Below are 18,179 nucleotides of genomic sequence, written 5' to 3'. Positions count from 1 at the left end.
ACCTTGCAAAATGGGAGGGCCTTAGCGAAGACAGGAGAGAGGGAAGTGGGTGGGGGTAATAAATATTCAAACTGCACCTGATTTATTTTGCAGCTTGTATCCCAGAAGGAAACTGATAACCAACAAAACAACACAGTCAGCTTATATAAATCCTTATAACGTCTTAACATTGACATCTTGTGAAAAACTATTTCAAAACCATGTATAATGATCTGTGACCACTGCGGTTTTAATTGGACAGGGCGAAGAAGGGGAGAGGTCGACCTGATTTGATTACTACAATGGTGTACAAAGGATTTCTATAATTTCTAAGGCACTGAGAACGGTGATTGGGACAATACGTGCTATTACTCTGTATTCGCCTTCAGATACAGTATTCGTAGGGGATAGCACCACCGTCTCCAGATACCCCCTGTCCGCACTGACAGTAACATAGACACCCTTGTTTACCGTAATGGCAAATGAATCTTTAGCAAATGGAGGAGGCACAAGCAACCCCAGACCCAGCAGCCTTTTATCCTTGGAGCTGGACTCGTCCCTGGATTACAGTGTCCAGACAAGGATATTTAAGATCATTGTGATCGGGGACTCGAACGTAGGGAAGACCTGTCTAAGTTTCCGCTTCACCGGCGGCAGCTTCCCAGATAAAACAGAGGCCACCATCGGGGTGGATTTCAGGGAGAAAACGGTGGAGATCGAGGGAGAGAAGATCAAGGTAAGGTGGCTAAAAAAATACAGTCAGTCATTTTCTTTTTACTTTTCAGTAATTTTCTTTGGCTTTTTATGTATTATGATTCGTCGTACTGTGTTTTTTTATATGTATCAGTAAAAGTCACCCATCCTTGCATTAATTTCATGCACATACATACAGAATGCATGATCCTCTTCATGTGTTGTATGTTCCGCATGCACACAAGCACATATAATAGTGTGTGTTTAACCTATGTACAATTAACATGATTATAAATACACTTTTCTCATGTTTTTCCTATCATATAAGTCTAAATATTGTAGCAACTCATCATGGCTAGCCAGGGTACCAACTACTTGAAATAAAAATAAATAAATAAAATAACTTTATTATTTAATCATAACTTTATCAAACTAGTAAATTGGTCCATTTGTTGCACCTTTGATTTGCTGAATGTAAGGCAGATTGGTCTAGAAGTTACAAGTCAAACGATGTGGCTTTGTTTCCAGTTGTGTCATTTTTACCTCCCACCTAGCCCCAATTATTAGCAAAAATGAGCCTGCTGGAAAATCTTAAGTACAATTCTTTGCAAAGCATTCTTTTTTGTGTTCACTGCATGCCAACTAACATGATTCAATCCAAATGGACCATTATCAGTGTGTGTGTGTGTGTGTGTGTGTGTGTGTGTGTGTGTGTGTGTGTGTGTGTGTGTGTGTGTGTGTGTTACCTGTACACCTCGCCATAAAAACAACCCCTTATAAAGTGAAGGACATGCATTAACTACAGTTAGAAGTCCTAATGCAATTTTCTGCATTTCTGGTTTAAATAAAATAAAACTGTTAATCTTACCAAACCAATAACAAACATCTTGTAAGGCTAATTTTAAGGATTCAAAACTGTCCCTACATATTTATTTTGACTTGTTTTGTACTATTAATAGTTTATTTAATCTGGTCCTTATGCGCCTTGAGAAGGCAAGTACTGTTAAAGAATAGGATAGCGAAGTAGGTACCAGACATGCAATACAAGAGTTGTTAGCTTGTGAAATCATGAGCAATCGCACTAAATAGACCACCACTGTTCATGAACTGTTCAAACCTACACCTTCATTTCATTCTTCCAATTCCATACTACTGTCCAATACAAATTGAATAGGAACTACCTGACCTCATCCTTACTGCCCTCAACCCAGGTGCAGGTGTGGGACACGGCCGGTCAGGAGCGCTTCAGGCAGAGCATGGTGGAGCATTATTACCGCAACGTGCACGCTGTCATCTTCGTGTACGACGTCACCAAGATGGCCTCGTTTGAGAACCTCAAGACGTGGATCCAGGAGTGCAATGGGCACCACGTCTCACCCGTGGTGCCCCGGGTCCTGGTGGGAAACAAGTGCGACCTGGTGGGTCAGATCCAGGTGCCCTCCAACACGGCGCTCAAGTTCGCCGACTCCCACAACATGCTGCTTTTCGAAACGTCCGCCAAAGACTCCAAGGAGAGTCAAAACGTGGAGTCCATCTTCATGTGCCTGGCCTGTCGCCTGAAGGCTCAGAAGTCTCTGTTGTACAGGGATGTGGAAAGGCAGGGTGGCAAAGTGAAGCTCTCGCAAGAACCAGCCGCCAAGAACTCCTGCCTGTGTTAAATGAACTATTGGTTTAAAAAAAAAGTGTGTGCCTGCAATAGTTTTGCTGAAACAATTTTGCTTTTTTTCCTCTCCTACCTCCTATTGAAGCCCCCAATGCCCTGAACAGAACTAACTGCCTAAATCCCTTTTAATGCTTTCATTCTAAGGCAGCTTCCAGGAATTGCGGATTGTTAATCACGCTCTCATGTGCTAGTTAAAAATTTTAAAAAAGCCTGCTTGGGGAAATGAGTGGGACCCGCTACAGTTTTGTTACTTGGTGCTTCAAATAGCATCTGGTTTTAACGTAGTCTTCTATAGTTTTGCCAAAACTATTATGCTCATACTTTTGTAATTAAAGGGAATTTTATTTTTTGTCAGAATAATAGTTTCTCAAATGGGCAGTGACTAAGCTAGACTTGTGAATAATTTTCCTATATAGATGACTTTCTTATAACATTTACTGGAGGCAGGTAAAGTATTACAGAAAACAGGACAGTCCATAGATGCCAAGCAAGGAATTATTTCAATCAGGATGGCTTGGATGAGATGATCCATGCTGTTTCCATTAGGGGAGGGTGAGGAGGAACATTTGGAGGGCTTGACCCTTTCATCTCTGTTATATTTAGTGGAGGATAGGGGCTTGTGGTCCAGTGTGTGTGTGTGTGTGTGTGTGTGTGTGTGTGTGTGTGTGAGACAGAAAGCAAGTCTGAAGCATAGCTTTGCTCCATGGTTGCCAAGCTACTTGAGCTCTGTGGATAAACTGGTTCTCCTGTGTCACTATGTGTTCACCAGCACTAAATGTATCAAAATATTTATTTTAAAGACCTGGGATTGCACCCAGAGTCTTACATTAGTGGCATACTGTAGTTTTGAGGTTCTTCCAAGGAGCAGGCTTTATTCAATATCGTATATCAAAACTGCTTTTACTTACTTCGTCATCTTGAACTTTTGGCATAACACAAGCGGCCGCAAAAAGAGAATCTTGTCATTGATCTGCAGTGTTATAAACCTGTGACTCGCATGAAAAAGTAGGAATAGTCTACAATACTAAATACATACAGTACAGAGTGAGTTAAATACAGTGATGTGCATCAGTACCTTATTAGGTTTTGGGATTGTATCCCCCACACACCGCATGTGCAGTATTCAAACCAGTCAGAACTATTCCGGTCAGGGTGGTATTTTGTCAACACTGCAATAATGCATCACAATTCTTTCTTTTTAGGAACACTGCTGCCGTTGGTGCCATTTCTGACCTAGTAGTACAGGAGCCTTAGTACAACATCTCATTGTGTGTGTGTATGTGTGCTACACAATTCTACTGGTGAAAAAGTCCTGAAGTAATCTGGGTGTGACCTTTAACCTCTCAACCTCACAGCCTTTCAGCCTCCTGTGGTCCTTAGCTGTTTGCACTTATCCCCTGAGCCACATTGTCTGGTATCAGAAATATAGTATAGGTGGCCTGGTCTACAATATTCTAACCAGTCATAGTCTGGATTTTTATAATTTTTAGTCTTCAATACATTTAAACAGGGTAGCACATTTTGAGCATGCATTCTTGTCCAGGTCCAGTCCTAGTGAGCAGGAGCAGAAATCAAGTTTCTTTGGGCAGCCTTCATGTCACCAGAGTGAGACCGATTAGTAAAATGCACAACCGCGTTTTTGCTGAGGAACCGTGCATTTTAACACACGCCATGCAATGAGAATAGCAACTAAAAGATTACATCCCACAAAGGATTCAGGCAAAAGTGTTCTACCTACCTGAGCTACCAAAACACGTGTTATTTTGTTTGTGTAAATATTAAGTTGCCTTTTTTTATCTATGTCTTTGTTTCTGTTTTTGGGTGGTTTTGCAGCAAAGCAAAAATATGGATTCATACAACTCCAACCAAAACCGAACATTCAGAAAATAAGGTCTGTTTTCTGACCCTAATGCTTTGTATCTCAGTGGCAGGTCTCCCAGATTTTGAGGAATTCAACAAAACAGATGACGGAAAAACAAAGTGTCAACTATGTCACGTGTGTATTGCTATATTTAAAATAACTGTCTGAAAAGTATTGGGAATAACTGGAAACAACTTCAAACTCTTCAGGGAGTTCTTATTAATATTAAAATAGGGAATAGATAATACCAGCATCCATTACTGAGGTACTGTACTTTTAAAGATGTGTAAACAATGAGTCTTTCCTGTGCAGTGAACTTTTGTAATGTGGCAAAACGCACCGTTGCCACTAGGATGAGTGCCACTGCTATCAATTAATAGTGCTTTTACTAATCTCTGAAACACCAAAATAAAATAAAAAATGAACAAAATAAAGCTTACGGTTTGTTTGTTTTTTCAGTTTCTGTCATGTGGAATAACCATTAGCAACATTTTATTTTATTAACTGTGTTGTCCCTGTAATACAGTACTGTACTGCAGAAAAATCTGCACTGGATCATTGTTTTATAATTTTGAGATGTTTCATATGATTATCATACTTCGGTTAAAAAGATAGTGTGGTCCATGTTGACAGGGAATGAAAGTGGTGGCCTACAGATTTTATAACCCCCCCCCTCGTGCATGTAACCCATAACATAGAGCTGATGATAACCACCCACCCTCACACACAGTCAAATCAAGTACAAAAATACATACCACACCACACACACGGGTAACTTGTTCTAAGTCAGCAGTTGTTCTCAGCAGATCACATATTTGCATGTGTTTCCATGGAAATACCTTCACCAGCAGACAGAGTCATTGAAGTCCCTCTTATACAAAATATTGAAAGTACAATACTGTATTTATCCCTGTGCTGCATTTCACTGGCAAATTAGCAGCATGTGGCAGGATCTTGGGAATCGCACCCACCCAGTGAAAGGCTAGTAATTTGGGTCAGGGTTATATAATATCGCTTGTATTGCGTGAATTGGTCTCTTGCGGTGCTCGTCTGCCTCACTGAGGGCATCTTTTCCACTGCTCATTGTTTTGGATGAGTCCGAATTTAATTTCTAACAACAGAAGAGGTGTCTCCAGTACATTACAGCAATGGCAGATGTGCTTAAATTGCACAGCAGCAGACCAGTGAGCTTTAAAAACGAAATGGTCTTCTTTCATCTCCCTGTAAACAAGCCATCCCAGCGAACTCTTGTGCATATGTTGATTGCTGTGTGGGGTCCTTTGTTAGCTCTTCATTTGCGACAGAACTGTATTTAGCACAGTGTTGTGTGAAGCAAACATGCAGGTACTTATCCATTACATTTATGTGTGTCATTACTTTAATAAACTACATAACATAATGTTGCCTACATTAATGAAGAGCAGTAAAGCTTTATCTCATAGTTCATTAACTCGCTTCTTAAAACCAGTGTTAAAGGCCATTTGTCATGTCTGGCACACAAAATACATGGTTTTCATTTATTTTTAAACACCTTACAGGTTCTGTAAAACAAACATATTCTTTTTTACTTCTTAACTACCCTAACTACTTATAGTCCAATACACATCAGTTATAAAAGCTTGCCACTAGATGGTGTAAGAACCACATTTATTATGTTTTTTTTTGTTGTTTTTGTTGGGGGGGGTTATTGAACTACACATGCCTGGTTTCACATATTAGCAGTACTCAGCTCAAGGTAACTGTAATATGTGCCCACAGTTCTTAAGTTTTTTTTGTTGTTTTTTTTTTTTGGTAATGTTTAAAAGTCACCATAAGGATAGCAGTGTCATCTTTACAGTTTAATCCTAGAATTGTTTAAAAAATAAATAGTTTCAGTACATTGCTGCACAACACATTGTTCTGGTTGTTTCAAATTAAGTGACACCTCGTAAAGCTCCCAGTGTAAAGTAATAAAAAGAAGAAAAACAGTACAATTGAGAAAAAGAGCCAAAAAATACACACTGGGAGCTATAATTATATAAATGCTTCAGCCACAAGACTTGGAAGGTGTGTGATAATTGTACTATATAAGGGAACATATAGGGACTGTTGGCATGTATGCTTTATCTATACCATTTAGGGTTTTATAAACTTCAGTTAAGAACTTCTTTTTTCTAGGCTGCAGAGATTTAATTATTTTAAACTGTCCTCAATCAATCAATCAATCTTTATTTTATATAGCGCCTTTCACAGTGGCCCACCATCATAAAGCACTTTACAAGATGCAGTAACAAGAACATCCATAATACTTCAAATACAGAGAAATGCATAATACATCAAATACAGTGAAAAGTGCATAATACGTGCTCGTAGCATAATACATGAATTAGTACATTAAATACAGTGGAAAGTGCATAATACATGATGGTAAAATAATAGCAACACAGCAATAGCAGATATCAGGCTTAAAGAGCATGGAAAGCAAAAGAGAACAGGTGGATCTTGAGAGTTGCTTTAAAGCGAGCGACGGTGGGAGTATAACGCACCAAAGCTGGAAGAGAGTTGGAGCCATGAAGCTAAATGAGTGTTGTCCAACTGTGGTGCACTTCTGCTTGGGCATAACAAACAGGCCAGAGTCAGAGGACCTCAATTTTGAGATTTACGATTATACTGTAAATCACTTTCACGAACAGCCCCCAAATGTAGTCTCCCATCATATTCTCATTATACTGTCCTTGGTAGTGGTGTTCAAAGTCCAGTACATCCTGGTGGAAGCGCTCCCATGTTCTCCTTGAATTTATCAAGATAAGCATCAAGGATATGGACTTTGAGAGACATCCTACATCCCATTGTGCCGTAGTTCTTCAGAGTCTCAACCAGCTCCACAGTTTTCGGCCCTGCGATTGCCCAGGAAGCCCCGAACCACTGCGACAAAGCTGTTCCAAGCCGCTTTCTCCTTACTAGTGAGCTTCTTGGGGAATTCACTGCACTCCAGGATTTTCTTTATCTGTGGTCCGACGAAGACACCGGCTTTGACCTTTGCCTCAGACAGCTTAGGGAAGAAGTCTTGAAGGCTGCCGACTCCTTATTTAGAGCTCTGACAAATTGCTTCATAAGGCCCAATTTGATGTGCAGTGGTGGCATCAGCACCTTCCGGGGGTCCACCAGTGGCTCCCACTTGACGTTGTTCCTCCCCACAGAGAATTCAGTCTGCTGTGGCCAGTCCCACCTGTGGTAGTGCGCCTTGGTGTCCCTGCTGTCCCAAAGGCAAAGATAGCAGGGAAACTTGGTAAAACCGCCTTGGAAACTGACAGGCTGGCAAGTGGAAAGAGACCCAGAGACAGAGTAAAGGCAAAAATAAAGTCCTTTTATTAAATAAAATAATCAAATAAATAGGCACAAGGGCCAAGCAAAAGAGGTTCTAACAAAAATAATCAAAATGAACTTACAAAGTAAACACTTAGATTCCAGGTCTCCCTTTAATTCTAAACACAAAACTCTTCTAAACACAAAACTCTCCCAAACAGAAAACACACCCATTCTCCCAGCCAGGCCCTCTCCCCTGGCTTTTATCCCCTGTGGCTGGAGCCCAATTAACCAATAATTATTCAATTAGAGCTCCAGCCACATTCTCACATGTTTTTCTGGTAGGGAGAAATTTAACCCCCTCCCTGCCAGTTCCAAACATATTCATATAGACGGGGAGTTCCCCGTCACAGAGACCCATCAGGAATGCCACCATTTTGAAGTCTCCTATGACCTCCCAGCCGTACTCATCATACTTCAAGGCGTCCAGCAAGGTCTTGATGCTGTTGTAATCCTCTCTGAGGTGCACCGAGTGAGCCAGGGGAAGAGACGGGTACTTGTTACCATTATGGAGCAGCACGGCTTTGAGGCTCCTGGATGAGCTGTCAATGAAGAGGCGCCACTCATTCTGGTTACAGGCGGATACATGATAGCAGGTGCATTCTTGCCAGTCTGACTTTTGGAAGGGTCCACCATGCAGAAGTAGCAGTTGCTTGAGTGGTCAGTGGGTTCCCGCCAAATTCTTGGGATAGCGAACTTCATGGCTCTCTTTTCCCCTCTGTACCATCCTACAAAAATACATTTATTTCACCCATGACTAATGTGTAAGAGATTCTCGCAACATTTTTCATATATGATATATTTTTTCAATAATATTGAAAGTTGTAAAACATTTTAAAATTAAAAACTTTTACAATTTTACAAATTTTAACAAATTTTATAACATAAAATTCCGAGCAACAATTGTCCATCTTACCTTCCAGAGTTTTTTTGCAGTGCTCGCAGGTGAAATGAGGTGCCCAGGGTTTGTCTTGATCCCTGACAGGCATGCCGAAATATGCCTTGTAGGCCTCACACATCTTAGCAGATGCTTCCACGGAGTACTTTTTCGTTCTTGTCTTGATAAATTGGCCGCAGGCATAGCAAAATGCGTCTGCCGGATGCTTGCAGCGTCTTGATGCCATCTCAGAAAAATGCAGATATGTATCCACTTAGGCAGCTAGAACTAAACTGAACTGGTGGGCTTAAGGCCCCTGTATTTATACTACTATTTATATTACTGGAAAGTTCTAGAAAGTTCTAGAAGTTACTCCAAGTTTACTCAGCACTGAATCTATCTGGAATGTTCTGGAAAATAGGTACATTTCAAAATATCACTGTCCTGGTCACAAAAGCAAAGTTTGTGGGAATAATAGCCATTTTCTATACTTTTGAGGCATAAGCAATTAGGAAATAACACTTACTACCCAGGAACAAAAAAAAAAAAAAAAAATGTTACACGGTGTTATTATTGTCCAGACGATATTTTAACATCCCACGTATAGGTGGCGCTGGCGCTTCCTGGAACACCGCACAGAGGAAGTTGCTTGGAAAGAAGCTGCTGAGCGCTCTCTGCTCAGGGCCGGTAGTGTTGTGGTTAGTGAGTTTGGTATCAGAGCCAGAGGTATTAATATTTGGTCAGTTTCTCCTAGCAGAGGGATAGGATGGCAGAGTACAGCCAGGCAGGGATTCTGACCGCCCTGTTGCTGTTTACGGCGTTCACCCTGCGGGATGTTTACCTAGGAAAGAACAGTGCTCAGCAACAACACCAGGCCACGAACAGCCTTGATATGGAGCCTGACGATTTGCGGGAGACGGAGCCCCACAAACTGGCCAAGCAGACGTTCTACACCGGCCCAGTCCTCAAGTTTCAGTACTGGTAAGAAAAAGAGCATATTGGCCACATCGATCCGTATCATATAAATGTCTGTAGTAGCGTAGCTACCTATACAATGATAATGCACTGTTATTATTTCGTAAATAACTACTGTAACCAGAACGGTACTGGCTGCAAAACCTCAGTAAATTCGGAAATGTAGTCTAGTCGTAGTAGTAAGGAATACGGTTTTGCTCTTTTGGGGTTCCAGATATCAATATCCTTCAATAAGGAAGACATAGACTATACAAACATCATATTCTAAACGCCTTCTTTCATCCCACTTAGCAGGTATTTTTCACCTCACTCTCTCACCCTTATGTATTGAACTGGGCTATTACAAATTAGGAACAGCAGGTCACCTTTCGTGGCAGGTATTTTTTAGACAACATCTTCCCTCAAATTTGGAAATTGCAACTTTAATCTTTCAGGCATGAAACTGCCGAATTAACTAAACTCTTAAGGTGTATATTGCCTTGGACAGCAGCCAAACAAGCCATGATGAGTGACCTAGAGAGTTGTGTGGCTTATGGGTGAAACGATTCACTTTACTGTTGTCACTGAATCGTGATGGTGTACATAATATGTATTGTAGCACAAATGTTGTATATTGGGATACATGACCAAAAGCACTACATAGCTAAGTTTGGCCTTTTAACAGTATAAATAATCCATCATTAATCATTACACAGCATAATAAACTGGTAACCTGCAAATTGCAACATGTGTTATATTATGCCTTTAAATCCACAGGTTATGGAAATACATTTTGAGGGTGAAAGGATTAAAGGCATTGGTACTGGTGCGCCTCACCCAGCAAGCAGGATGAAATGCTCTCATAGTTCAGTGCAGGAACTGATAAAACCCTGATGTATATGCAAAGCAGAAAGGAAGCTTGAGGATTAGAGCACCGAAGTGAATGAAAATTGGCTGCGAATCACATTTCGCAAGGATTATACAATTCAGATTTATCCCATCTGTCTGTCCTAATAAATGTAATTGGAAACAGATGGTTACTAGAGATAAAATGTACTCAGATTAATCTGTGTAATCCTATCAGAATCTGTAGACCTGTTGGATGTGTGGCTCAGATAATCCGATTGCAGACGTCACATTTCACATTAGAAGTACACTCGCATTCACATTTGTTTGTTTTATGCAATGGCTGAAGTCGTGCATTGTTAAAATAGCAAATTAAGGGTAAGAAAGATGATTTAAAACCATTTGTTTCAAGCAGATTGTTATTTTTAAGTGTACTAATATTATATTCAATGTATTACAGTATATCCTGAGGATATAGCAGGGTGTTCGAGGATTACGCTCGGGCAGTCAGCCAGGTGTACCCGGACATGCGTATCGAAGGAGAGAACTACTTTCCAAAGCCCACCTATAGGTAAAAAATTGTGCTTCAGTTATGTACAGTATATATAGGGCTTGTGATGTACAGTTTTAACTGATAAAACATCCCAGATACAAAAAATAAATGAAATCGTTGTAATCGCCAATAAACACAGAAAGAACACTGGAAATGGTTACTCAATTCACGTTGACTTTACCCCTTTCCCATTTAAAAAACAAAACAAAAAACTACTCTTACAAAAAACTACCTTTCCCTTTGCAGTTGGGCAGTGTCCCTCCTTCCTGACTTGTAGCTATCATTTATTCGATCTGAATACTTTAAACCCACCCCATCTACTCAGTGGCCTACATTTCTATTGGAGGCTCTGCTTGCGAGATTTAAAACGATATTACAATTTGGAACGGAGACTTGTTTGTGGGATTTCAAGCTATATTAGTTAGATAGGGAGGATTTAAAACAAAATTGCAAATTGTGGCGAAATGTAAAAAAATGCCTAGACACAAAAAAACCTAGAAGAATGTGCCCGAGACCATAAGGATTTTGTTGAGGAAGACAGCAAGGTAAATAAGGTACAACTTAAATGTGCAAGCACTGTCTGGTTACTATACATATTGTGACAAAAAACAAACTTTCAATCATTTTGGAAAGTAATTAAAACAATTTCATAGAGTTATATAAAAAGTGAAAGCCCCGAAAATAAAAAAAAATTTTTTAGAGTATCTTGAAAATAGCTGCAAATAAAACCAAAAATAACCCCTAAAAAATGAAAACAAAAGCCCTAAGTATATACCACTGTACCATTATTGATTATTTTTTGTATTTGGGCAGTGTACAGTGTTTCTCTTCTGTGTGCTAAACTATTTCTTGTGGTTTTTTTTCATACCAGATATATTGCTTCATTCATTTCATACTTTAAATTCCTACTAATTGCACTGGTTGCTAGTGGATACAATATTTTCCCTATGCTTGGAATGGACCCCCCAAGGATATGGACATGGAGCCAAGAGAATAAGGTAAAATACAATCCACTCTGCTTGTTAAATTGCTTTGACTGTGTAAAAACCATGTGTATTCTTGGCACTTCAAGCATTGCGATTAAAAATAAATAACTCAATAGTTTTTCCTACGTGCTCAACACCGATAAAGAAAGATTCACATGTTTAGTTTCGAAATAACCATGGTTTGCAACATTTTATTCCATTAATAATTTTAGTGTTTTGTTTTTAGATTTCGAAATTGGTTTATGTAAATTTTAAATATATCTATATAGATGGATATATTCGAACATATCATATTTGCTTTACTGAACATTTTTTTTCCAAAACCATACTTTGACAATAGTTCCAGCTGCATTGGGTTTTACAAATTAGTTGTATTTATTCAAATTTAAAAGAAAGTTATTAAACAGTGCTGCTTGCATCAATTAGAAAAGCAAACACAAACTAAACAGTGTACTATCTAATAACCAGTAAACAAAATATCTTAGTGTTGCATACAGTGCAGTATAATTGTATTACATTTCCAGCTGTACAAATACATTCATTTTGTTTTGTTAATCAGAACCATAACCATACACATACTTTACAAGTGTACGACTGTGCTGCATTGAAATTTGGAACAAGTTACAGTAGGTATTAAAGTCATTCAAAGTACTCCAATCAAACAAAATGTTTTCTACATCAGGCCATAAACACGTTCCTCTATCGGCTCGTTTTTTTATTTAAGTTTGTTGTTTTCGTCTGCAGTCACATACTGTTTTTTCAGCATAGGAATTGCCATGCTTTTCAGAAAATTCAACAACGCACAATTTCCTGTTGTGTAGCATTCTTGTTTTTTGTGCAACTGTCCTACTTTATCCAGTCTCAAAGATAGACACCTGCATTGTTATTATAACAGTTACAATGAATGGAAGTCTTGTTAAGTTTACTCTGCTTTCTAACCAATAGCTGTTTGCTACGTATCCCAGGGGCGGGTTCAGTCTAAACGTTGACAAATTAATAGCTCAGGAGGGTGGGAATAGGGAAATTTATAGAGATTGACAGCTGTTTTGTGAATAGTGAAGCAGTATAGCTCTGATTCTTTCATATTCCGAAGATTGTTGTCTTAACCACTAACACATACACGTGTCTGGGGTGAAAGGAGGTCAGTTGAGTTTGAAAGGTTACATTTTAATATTCAAAATGAGTAAGGGTATTGAAATTAACAAATTACAACTATAATTAGAACAGTGGTTTTGTGTTTCTCCTTGGCAACATGACTTGAATGCCATAGATCCTAATGGTAGGACTGAAAGACACTTAGTAAATTCTTTGACAAACGTGTGGCCTAGAAGTCTCTATCAGTTTCTTCGTTGCTTGAAGACATACATTATTAGCACTGTGTGTTTTTTTTGTTTGTTTGTTTGCAGATTAGTTCTTGTCTCATGGTATTTTTCCTCAGCAACATGATTGAGACACAATGCTTATCAACTGGTGCATTTGAAATCACTTTAAATGGTAAGTTTACACTGTGCAAGATAAATAACAAAGATCTTTTCAACTCGCATGTTTTGGGAGCCTGCAGTGAGAAAATACTACCTGTTTCTATGTGTGACAGCTGTATGTATATCTGTTTAAGAGTCTTAATTGCATTGAAATAACAATTCACTTCCTTTAATTAGCTTGGACATTTGCTTCAAATTGCTAAAGGAAGTCTGCAGTTACAGTAATTGTAAGATCTCTATGGTGTATGCTAGAGGGAGACATAATATCAATTATCAGAGCTGCCCTCTACTCTCTTAAAAGAATGGTTGCTTCCAGTAGAGGTTCTTATAGTTGCTTTGCAGCTATTAGCTATGCATTGGTGCAGAATACTGGAAGACTTTCTGTTGTGAATTCCATCAAAAACAAAGTTGACATGAGTTTTTCAAAACCCAAAGTGCCCAAACTTCCAAAACCTACATTTCAGTGCAGGTCTCAGATCAGTAGAGCCAAATGTGGGTGCCTAAAGTATTCCTGTGAAGGACAATTTTACAATAGTATGCAAATGTTAAATCAAATGGGTTTTCATCCAGTCTTTCCTGTCCTGATGAGTGATTGGTGCCAGAGGTCAGCTTGCCTACGGGTAAAGCTGCCTCCCTCCAGACTCTTTCGGTCTCTACCTCGGGATATTTCTTCCATCTGCCTAGCCTGTTAGTTTTCTGTGCAGAAACTGCCCTCAACACAAAGCAGCTGCAATGAGGAAAAAGTCTTCCAACAGTAATTAGTCAGAATGAAGATCAGGCAAGAAGCAGGTGTCTTGGTGCTCCACAGCACTGGGGTGCTAACTCTTCACAGGGAAGCGTTTGAGTCTCAGTAATCTGTTCTGTGTATTTTAACTGGCAGGTTGTAGATGAGGTAAAACTGCCAGAAAGTAGGAGAGGTAGACAAACATTTTTTAAATTACTATCAAGAGTAACTTATGAACATGTCCTTGGTGTATGTATATCTTCTTTATGTAAAGAGAGGTGGCTCGTAATGCAGCTCTCAAGAAACTCCTAAACCTGATCTGTTCCAGAAACATTGCAGTATATTTTAATGCATTTAGTTATGTCAATGAAGGGGTCAAAACATAATTGAATTCAGGGTGGCACAAGGGGTAGAATTTAAGTGGCGTTAGAGAGGCAGTATTTAGAGCCCCGTGACTCTAACATCTGTTCTGGCTTTCATATATTTAAACTGAATTTGAATTTTACAAGCTGGGTAGTTTATTCAGATTCCCTGTCACTTGACAATGCTTTAATACTTTTTTTAATATTCATTTTTGTAATGTGTTTTCTTATCTCCATTTTCATTTAAGATGTTCCAATCTGGTCGAAGTTGCAATCTGGTTATGTGCCTAACATTCAAGAGATTTTCCATATCCTTGATAATCACCTGAAGATGAATCAAATAGGCAAGACTTCCTTTTCGACTTCGTAGCAGAACCTATCAAGCAGACAGATTAGTAAGTAATTAAACCAGGCTGCCCATCATGGCTTAGATGTGGATGACTTCATAAATGATAGGCAGTTAATTAATTTGAAGCACTGTGAAAGAACATGGATTAGCATCAGCCCACCAACCATAAAGTCTGATTGATGGCTGCACATATGAGTAAAAAATCTACTTTCAAAATGTTAATGGATCTAGCTTTTAATTGATTAAATATCGCTACTGATTAATGCACAGTATTATCCTTATTATCCTTTTGTAATAGGGGTTATAATGGAGAAAATCCATACTTCAATCCATATAAAAGCATGCAACACTTTAGAGTTATTGTATACCTGGAGAGCCTATTCTCCAGTTATGATGCATCTTGTTTATCTGTATTCATTATCAGAAATTTATTATATATATATATATATATATATATTTTATTTATTTATTGCACACACACACACACAGCTGTGCAAATGTCTTAGACATGTTGTGTTTTTCTACTCTGAATTATGATCATCAACAATTTACTCAAAGCCTCCACTAGTGTGTTCTACTATTATAACAACCGTGACTTCCATAAAGAAGGAAAACATTGGGTGAAATAGCTTGCATCACTCGATTTTCAAGGTGTGGTATCCGAAGCATAATCAACAAGTACAGAGACATGTCCTCTGTAATTGACAAACCCAGGACTGGAAGACCCAAAAAGCTGATAACAAAGATGAGCAATACTTGAAGGTAATAATCCTTAGGGAATAGAAAGAAATCTAGCATTGAATTGACACCAGAACTGGCAGAATGCACAGGTGTCGTTGTCCATCACTTCAACAGTACGAAGGTCACTCTTGAAATCAGGACTTAGAAGGATGTGTTGCAGTAAGAATACCTCTGTTAAAAAAGGGGAACAAGACTTAAAGGTTAAAATATGAACACAGAAATTGGACTATGGAACAATGGTCAAATGTGCTTTGGACTGTTGATGGATGGATGAATGGATGGACAATGACACATGTGCCTTCTGCCAGTTCTGCTGTCAATTCAGCACCTGTCTTTCTATTCCTTAAGGGTATTATCTTCAAGTATTGCTCATCCCTGTTAGACAGCTTTTTGGGTCTTCCAGTCCTTGGTTTGTCAATTACGGATGTTTCTCTGTACTTGTTGATTATGCTTCGGATACCACACCTTGGAAATCAAGTGATGCGAGCTATTTCACTCAATGTTTTTCCTTCTCCATTCAAGTCAAGTTTGTTATAATAGGTTGTAATAATAGTGGGTCACATTGCTGTCAGTCCCGTCCCTTTTCAAAGCAACGCCCTCCAGTTCTAAACAACAACATAAAATGGCTGAATGAAAAAACTGCTGAACTGCAATTCTGTGACCTTACAGAAAATGAATTCCAAAACATACTACAAAAGAAAGAAAAAAAACTTGTGGTATGAACTTCAAAAACATTTTCTATTTATTTACTTATGCTGTATCCGCTATATTTAAACAATACTGTAAATCGATAAATATTTGCAACCAAAATATTGGCTATATATAAAGTGTACTACAGACTCCGCTAATAGTGGAAAATGAAATGCCTCTCGGGAAGACTTGTAAATTTATAACCACAGTGAGTGTAGTTGTACAGTTATGGTTGATTTAATATTAAATATTTTGCACTGCACACTTCATTGTGGTACCATTAAAGCTTTGAGGTAAATTATACATTTTCTTTTTTTTATGTGCTCTTCAGATCAGTAGTTTTATTTGAGTAAGAAATTACTACTGGGCAGGTCTTGGATCACCAGATGGCTTGGCTTGCTATGCGGTCTTGTAGCTTAATTAAACGTTATGTATGCTGAATTAAGGAGTTTTTATATGTAGCCTTACCCTTTTTTCCTTGTTTCTTCAGGCTGCTGGAGCAGGTTTTTCCCAGTGTTGGTGGTTTGTTCTGTGGGTTAATGAAGGCTTGCACTGAAAACAGCTCGCTGTGTGTGCAAGCCGGACCTCCTTCCATGTGACACACTGCAGACACTCGAGGAAGCTGTCCTCTGTGGCAGAGCAACAAGCCCCATGAACTGTGGCTTTAGGATCTATCCTATTTTAATTTAAGTGATTAAAAAAGTTAATAAAGTATATTTCAATGTCATTTTATGTACTGTAGGTTTTCTTTGGTTGGGCAACACATAATTGATTCTTCCTCTTTCAGCTTAATGTAATGGATTCTGTCTGGCCTGGATACATTTGTAGAATGTGTTGTGTACTTTCTTTAACATAATTAGAAAATGTAAGTTTTTGTGGCAGAGGCTGTTCATTATTTGATTGTCAAGCTAATACTATTGAGAAAAGGTTTTGCTGTAAACTTCGATGTATGGGCTCTGCAGGACCTTCCAGGATGAGAACAGAAATGTAAAACTGCACGCATCCAAATTAACTGCACCCTCGATATATGGATTTTTCCTGCTTGCATAAGTTGCCTGTCTTCTGCTGCAGTTTCGTTGACATTTTCTCTCAACTATTTTAAATATTTGTTAGTTTTTTAACCCATCCCAAGCTCCCAATCAGAGCTTTTCTGTAATCAATCTTTATATAGCGCCTTTCATAGTGGACTACCATCAGTGTTTTACAAGATACAGTATAAAAAATTCCATAATACCTTACTGCTTGTGCTGTATGTTTACAAGGTGTTTATATATTCCCATAACAAACCTCAATATGATGAGTTGCCATGCATAGTTTTGGAGCACTGTTTTCTGTTTTTAAACTGTATAAAAGACACTCTAACAAGTGATTAGTTCCGAACTAGCAACTGAAAAAGAAACAGTTAAGAAAACCATATGATAGGTAAGCATCAAAGAATATTGAACATGAAACACAATTAAAACTTTTGAACCACAAAATAGCTTTTGGATGTTTTACATGTTAGTATGGAGATCATGCAGTGATGTGGGATACTTCACACCATTTCAATTGCTATATTGTAACCCATTACTTGCTGTATCAACTACAGGCACAGTTCAGTAGGTTTCCTGTATAATACAATGCCAACTCCATAGAATTTTTTTTGTTTTTTTCCATACCCCAATGTTCTTGCTGTAAGGTATGTGTTTAGCATTATTTAACGTTGTTATTGGACATGCCTGCAGCTTTTCTGTTTCTGTAGCCACTATTCATTTACAATACACAGGACTCGCCCTGTTTTTAAATCAATTTAATACTGCTTTTTTCAAATGTATGAATGTTTCTCTGCAGTGCAAAAGAGCGTAAGTAATATTCAGCCTGTGAGGCATGTAATCCTGATAGCCTTGCTTCCCACCATGGTTTCGCTTATGTGAGAAAATCAATTAAAGGATTTAGCTGTTGGTTCAATATTTCACCCCCCACTGTTTTCCTGTGTCAGTGACAGCACCTCTTAAAAAAACAAAACAAGCACTCTAAAGTTATGTGATTTTATGTTAATTTATTTCTAATAAAGAATGAACTCATAAGGACAAAAA

The 18,179-nt window shown here is 38.6% G+C and overlaps 2 protein-coding genes across 3 annotated transcripts; both read left to right on the top strand.

Moving 5' to 3' along the window:
- Positions 1–70: 70 nt before the first annotated feature.
- LOC121318791 (ras-related protein Rab-33A-like) lies at positions 71–2,342 on the top strand. Its single transcript, XM_041255847.1, has 2 exons — positions 71–715; positions 1,884–2,342. The coding sequence occupies exons 1-2, from the start codon at positions 455–457 to the stop codon at positions 2,328–2,330; spliced, it is 708 nt and encodes a 235-aa protein (XP_041111781.1). The 5' UTR covers positions 71–454; the 3' UTR covers positions 2,331–2,342.
- Positions 2,343–9,055: 6,713 nt separating this feature from the next.
- On the top strand, positions 9,056–18,179 carry LOC121318790 (selenoprotein T2-like). 2 transcript variants are annotated; one of them, XM_041255845.1, is made up of 6 exons: positions 9,056–9,399; positions 10,679–10,789; positions 11,643–11,769; positions 13,164–13,251; positions 14,573–14,668; positions 16,595–18,179. In XM_041255845.1, the coding sequence occupies exons 1-6, from the start codon at positions 9,185–9,187 to the stop codon at positions 16,642–16,644; spliced, it is 687 nt and encodes a 228-aa protein (XP_041111779.1). In that variant the 5' UTR covers positions 9,056–9,184; the 3' UTR covers positions 16,645–18,179. The 2 variants fall into 2 exon arrangements, with proteins under 2 accessions (XP_041111779.1, XP_041111780.1); XM_041255846.1 differs by having other exon boundaries at positions 14,573–14,719.

Source organism: Polyodon spathula, chromosome 7, assembly GCF_017654505.1.
Source record: "Polyodon spathula isolate WHYD16114869_AA chromosome 7, ASM1765450v1, whole genome shotgun sequence".
NCBI classification, from domain to species: domain Eukaryota; kingdom Metazoa; phylum Chordata; class Actinopteri; order Acipenseriformes; family Polyodontidae; genus Polyodon; species Polyodon spathula.
The sequence above is the reverse complement of the archived record's forward strand: the minus strand, read 5'-3'. Positions and strand labels throughout refer to the sequence as shown.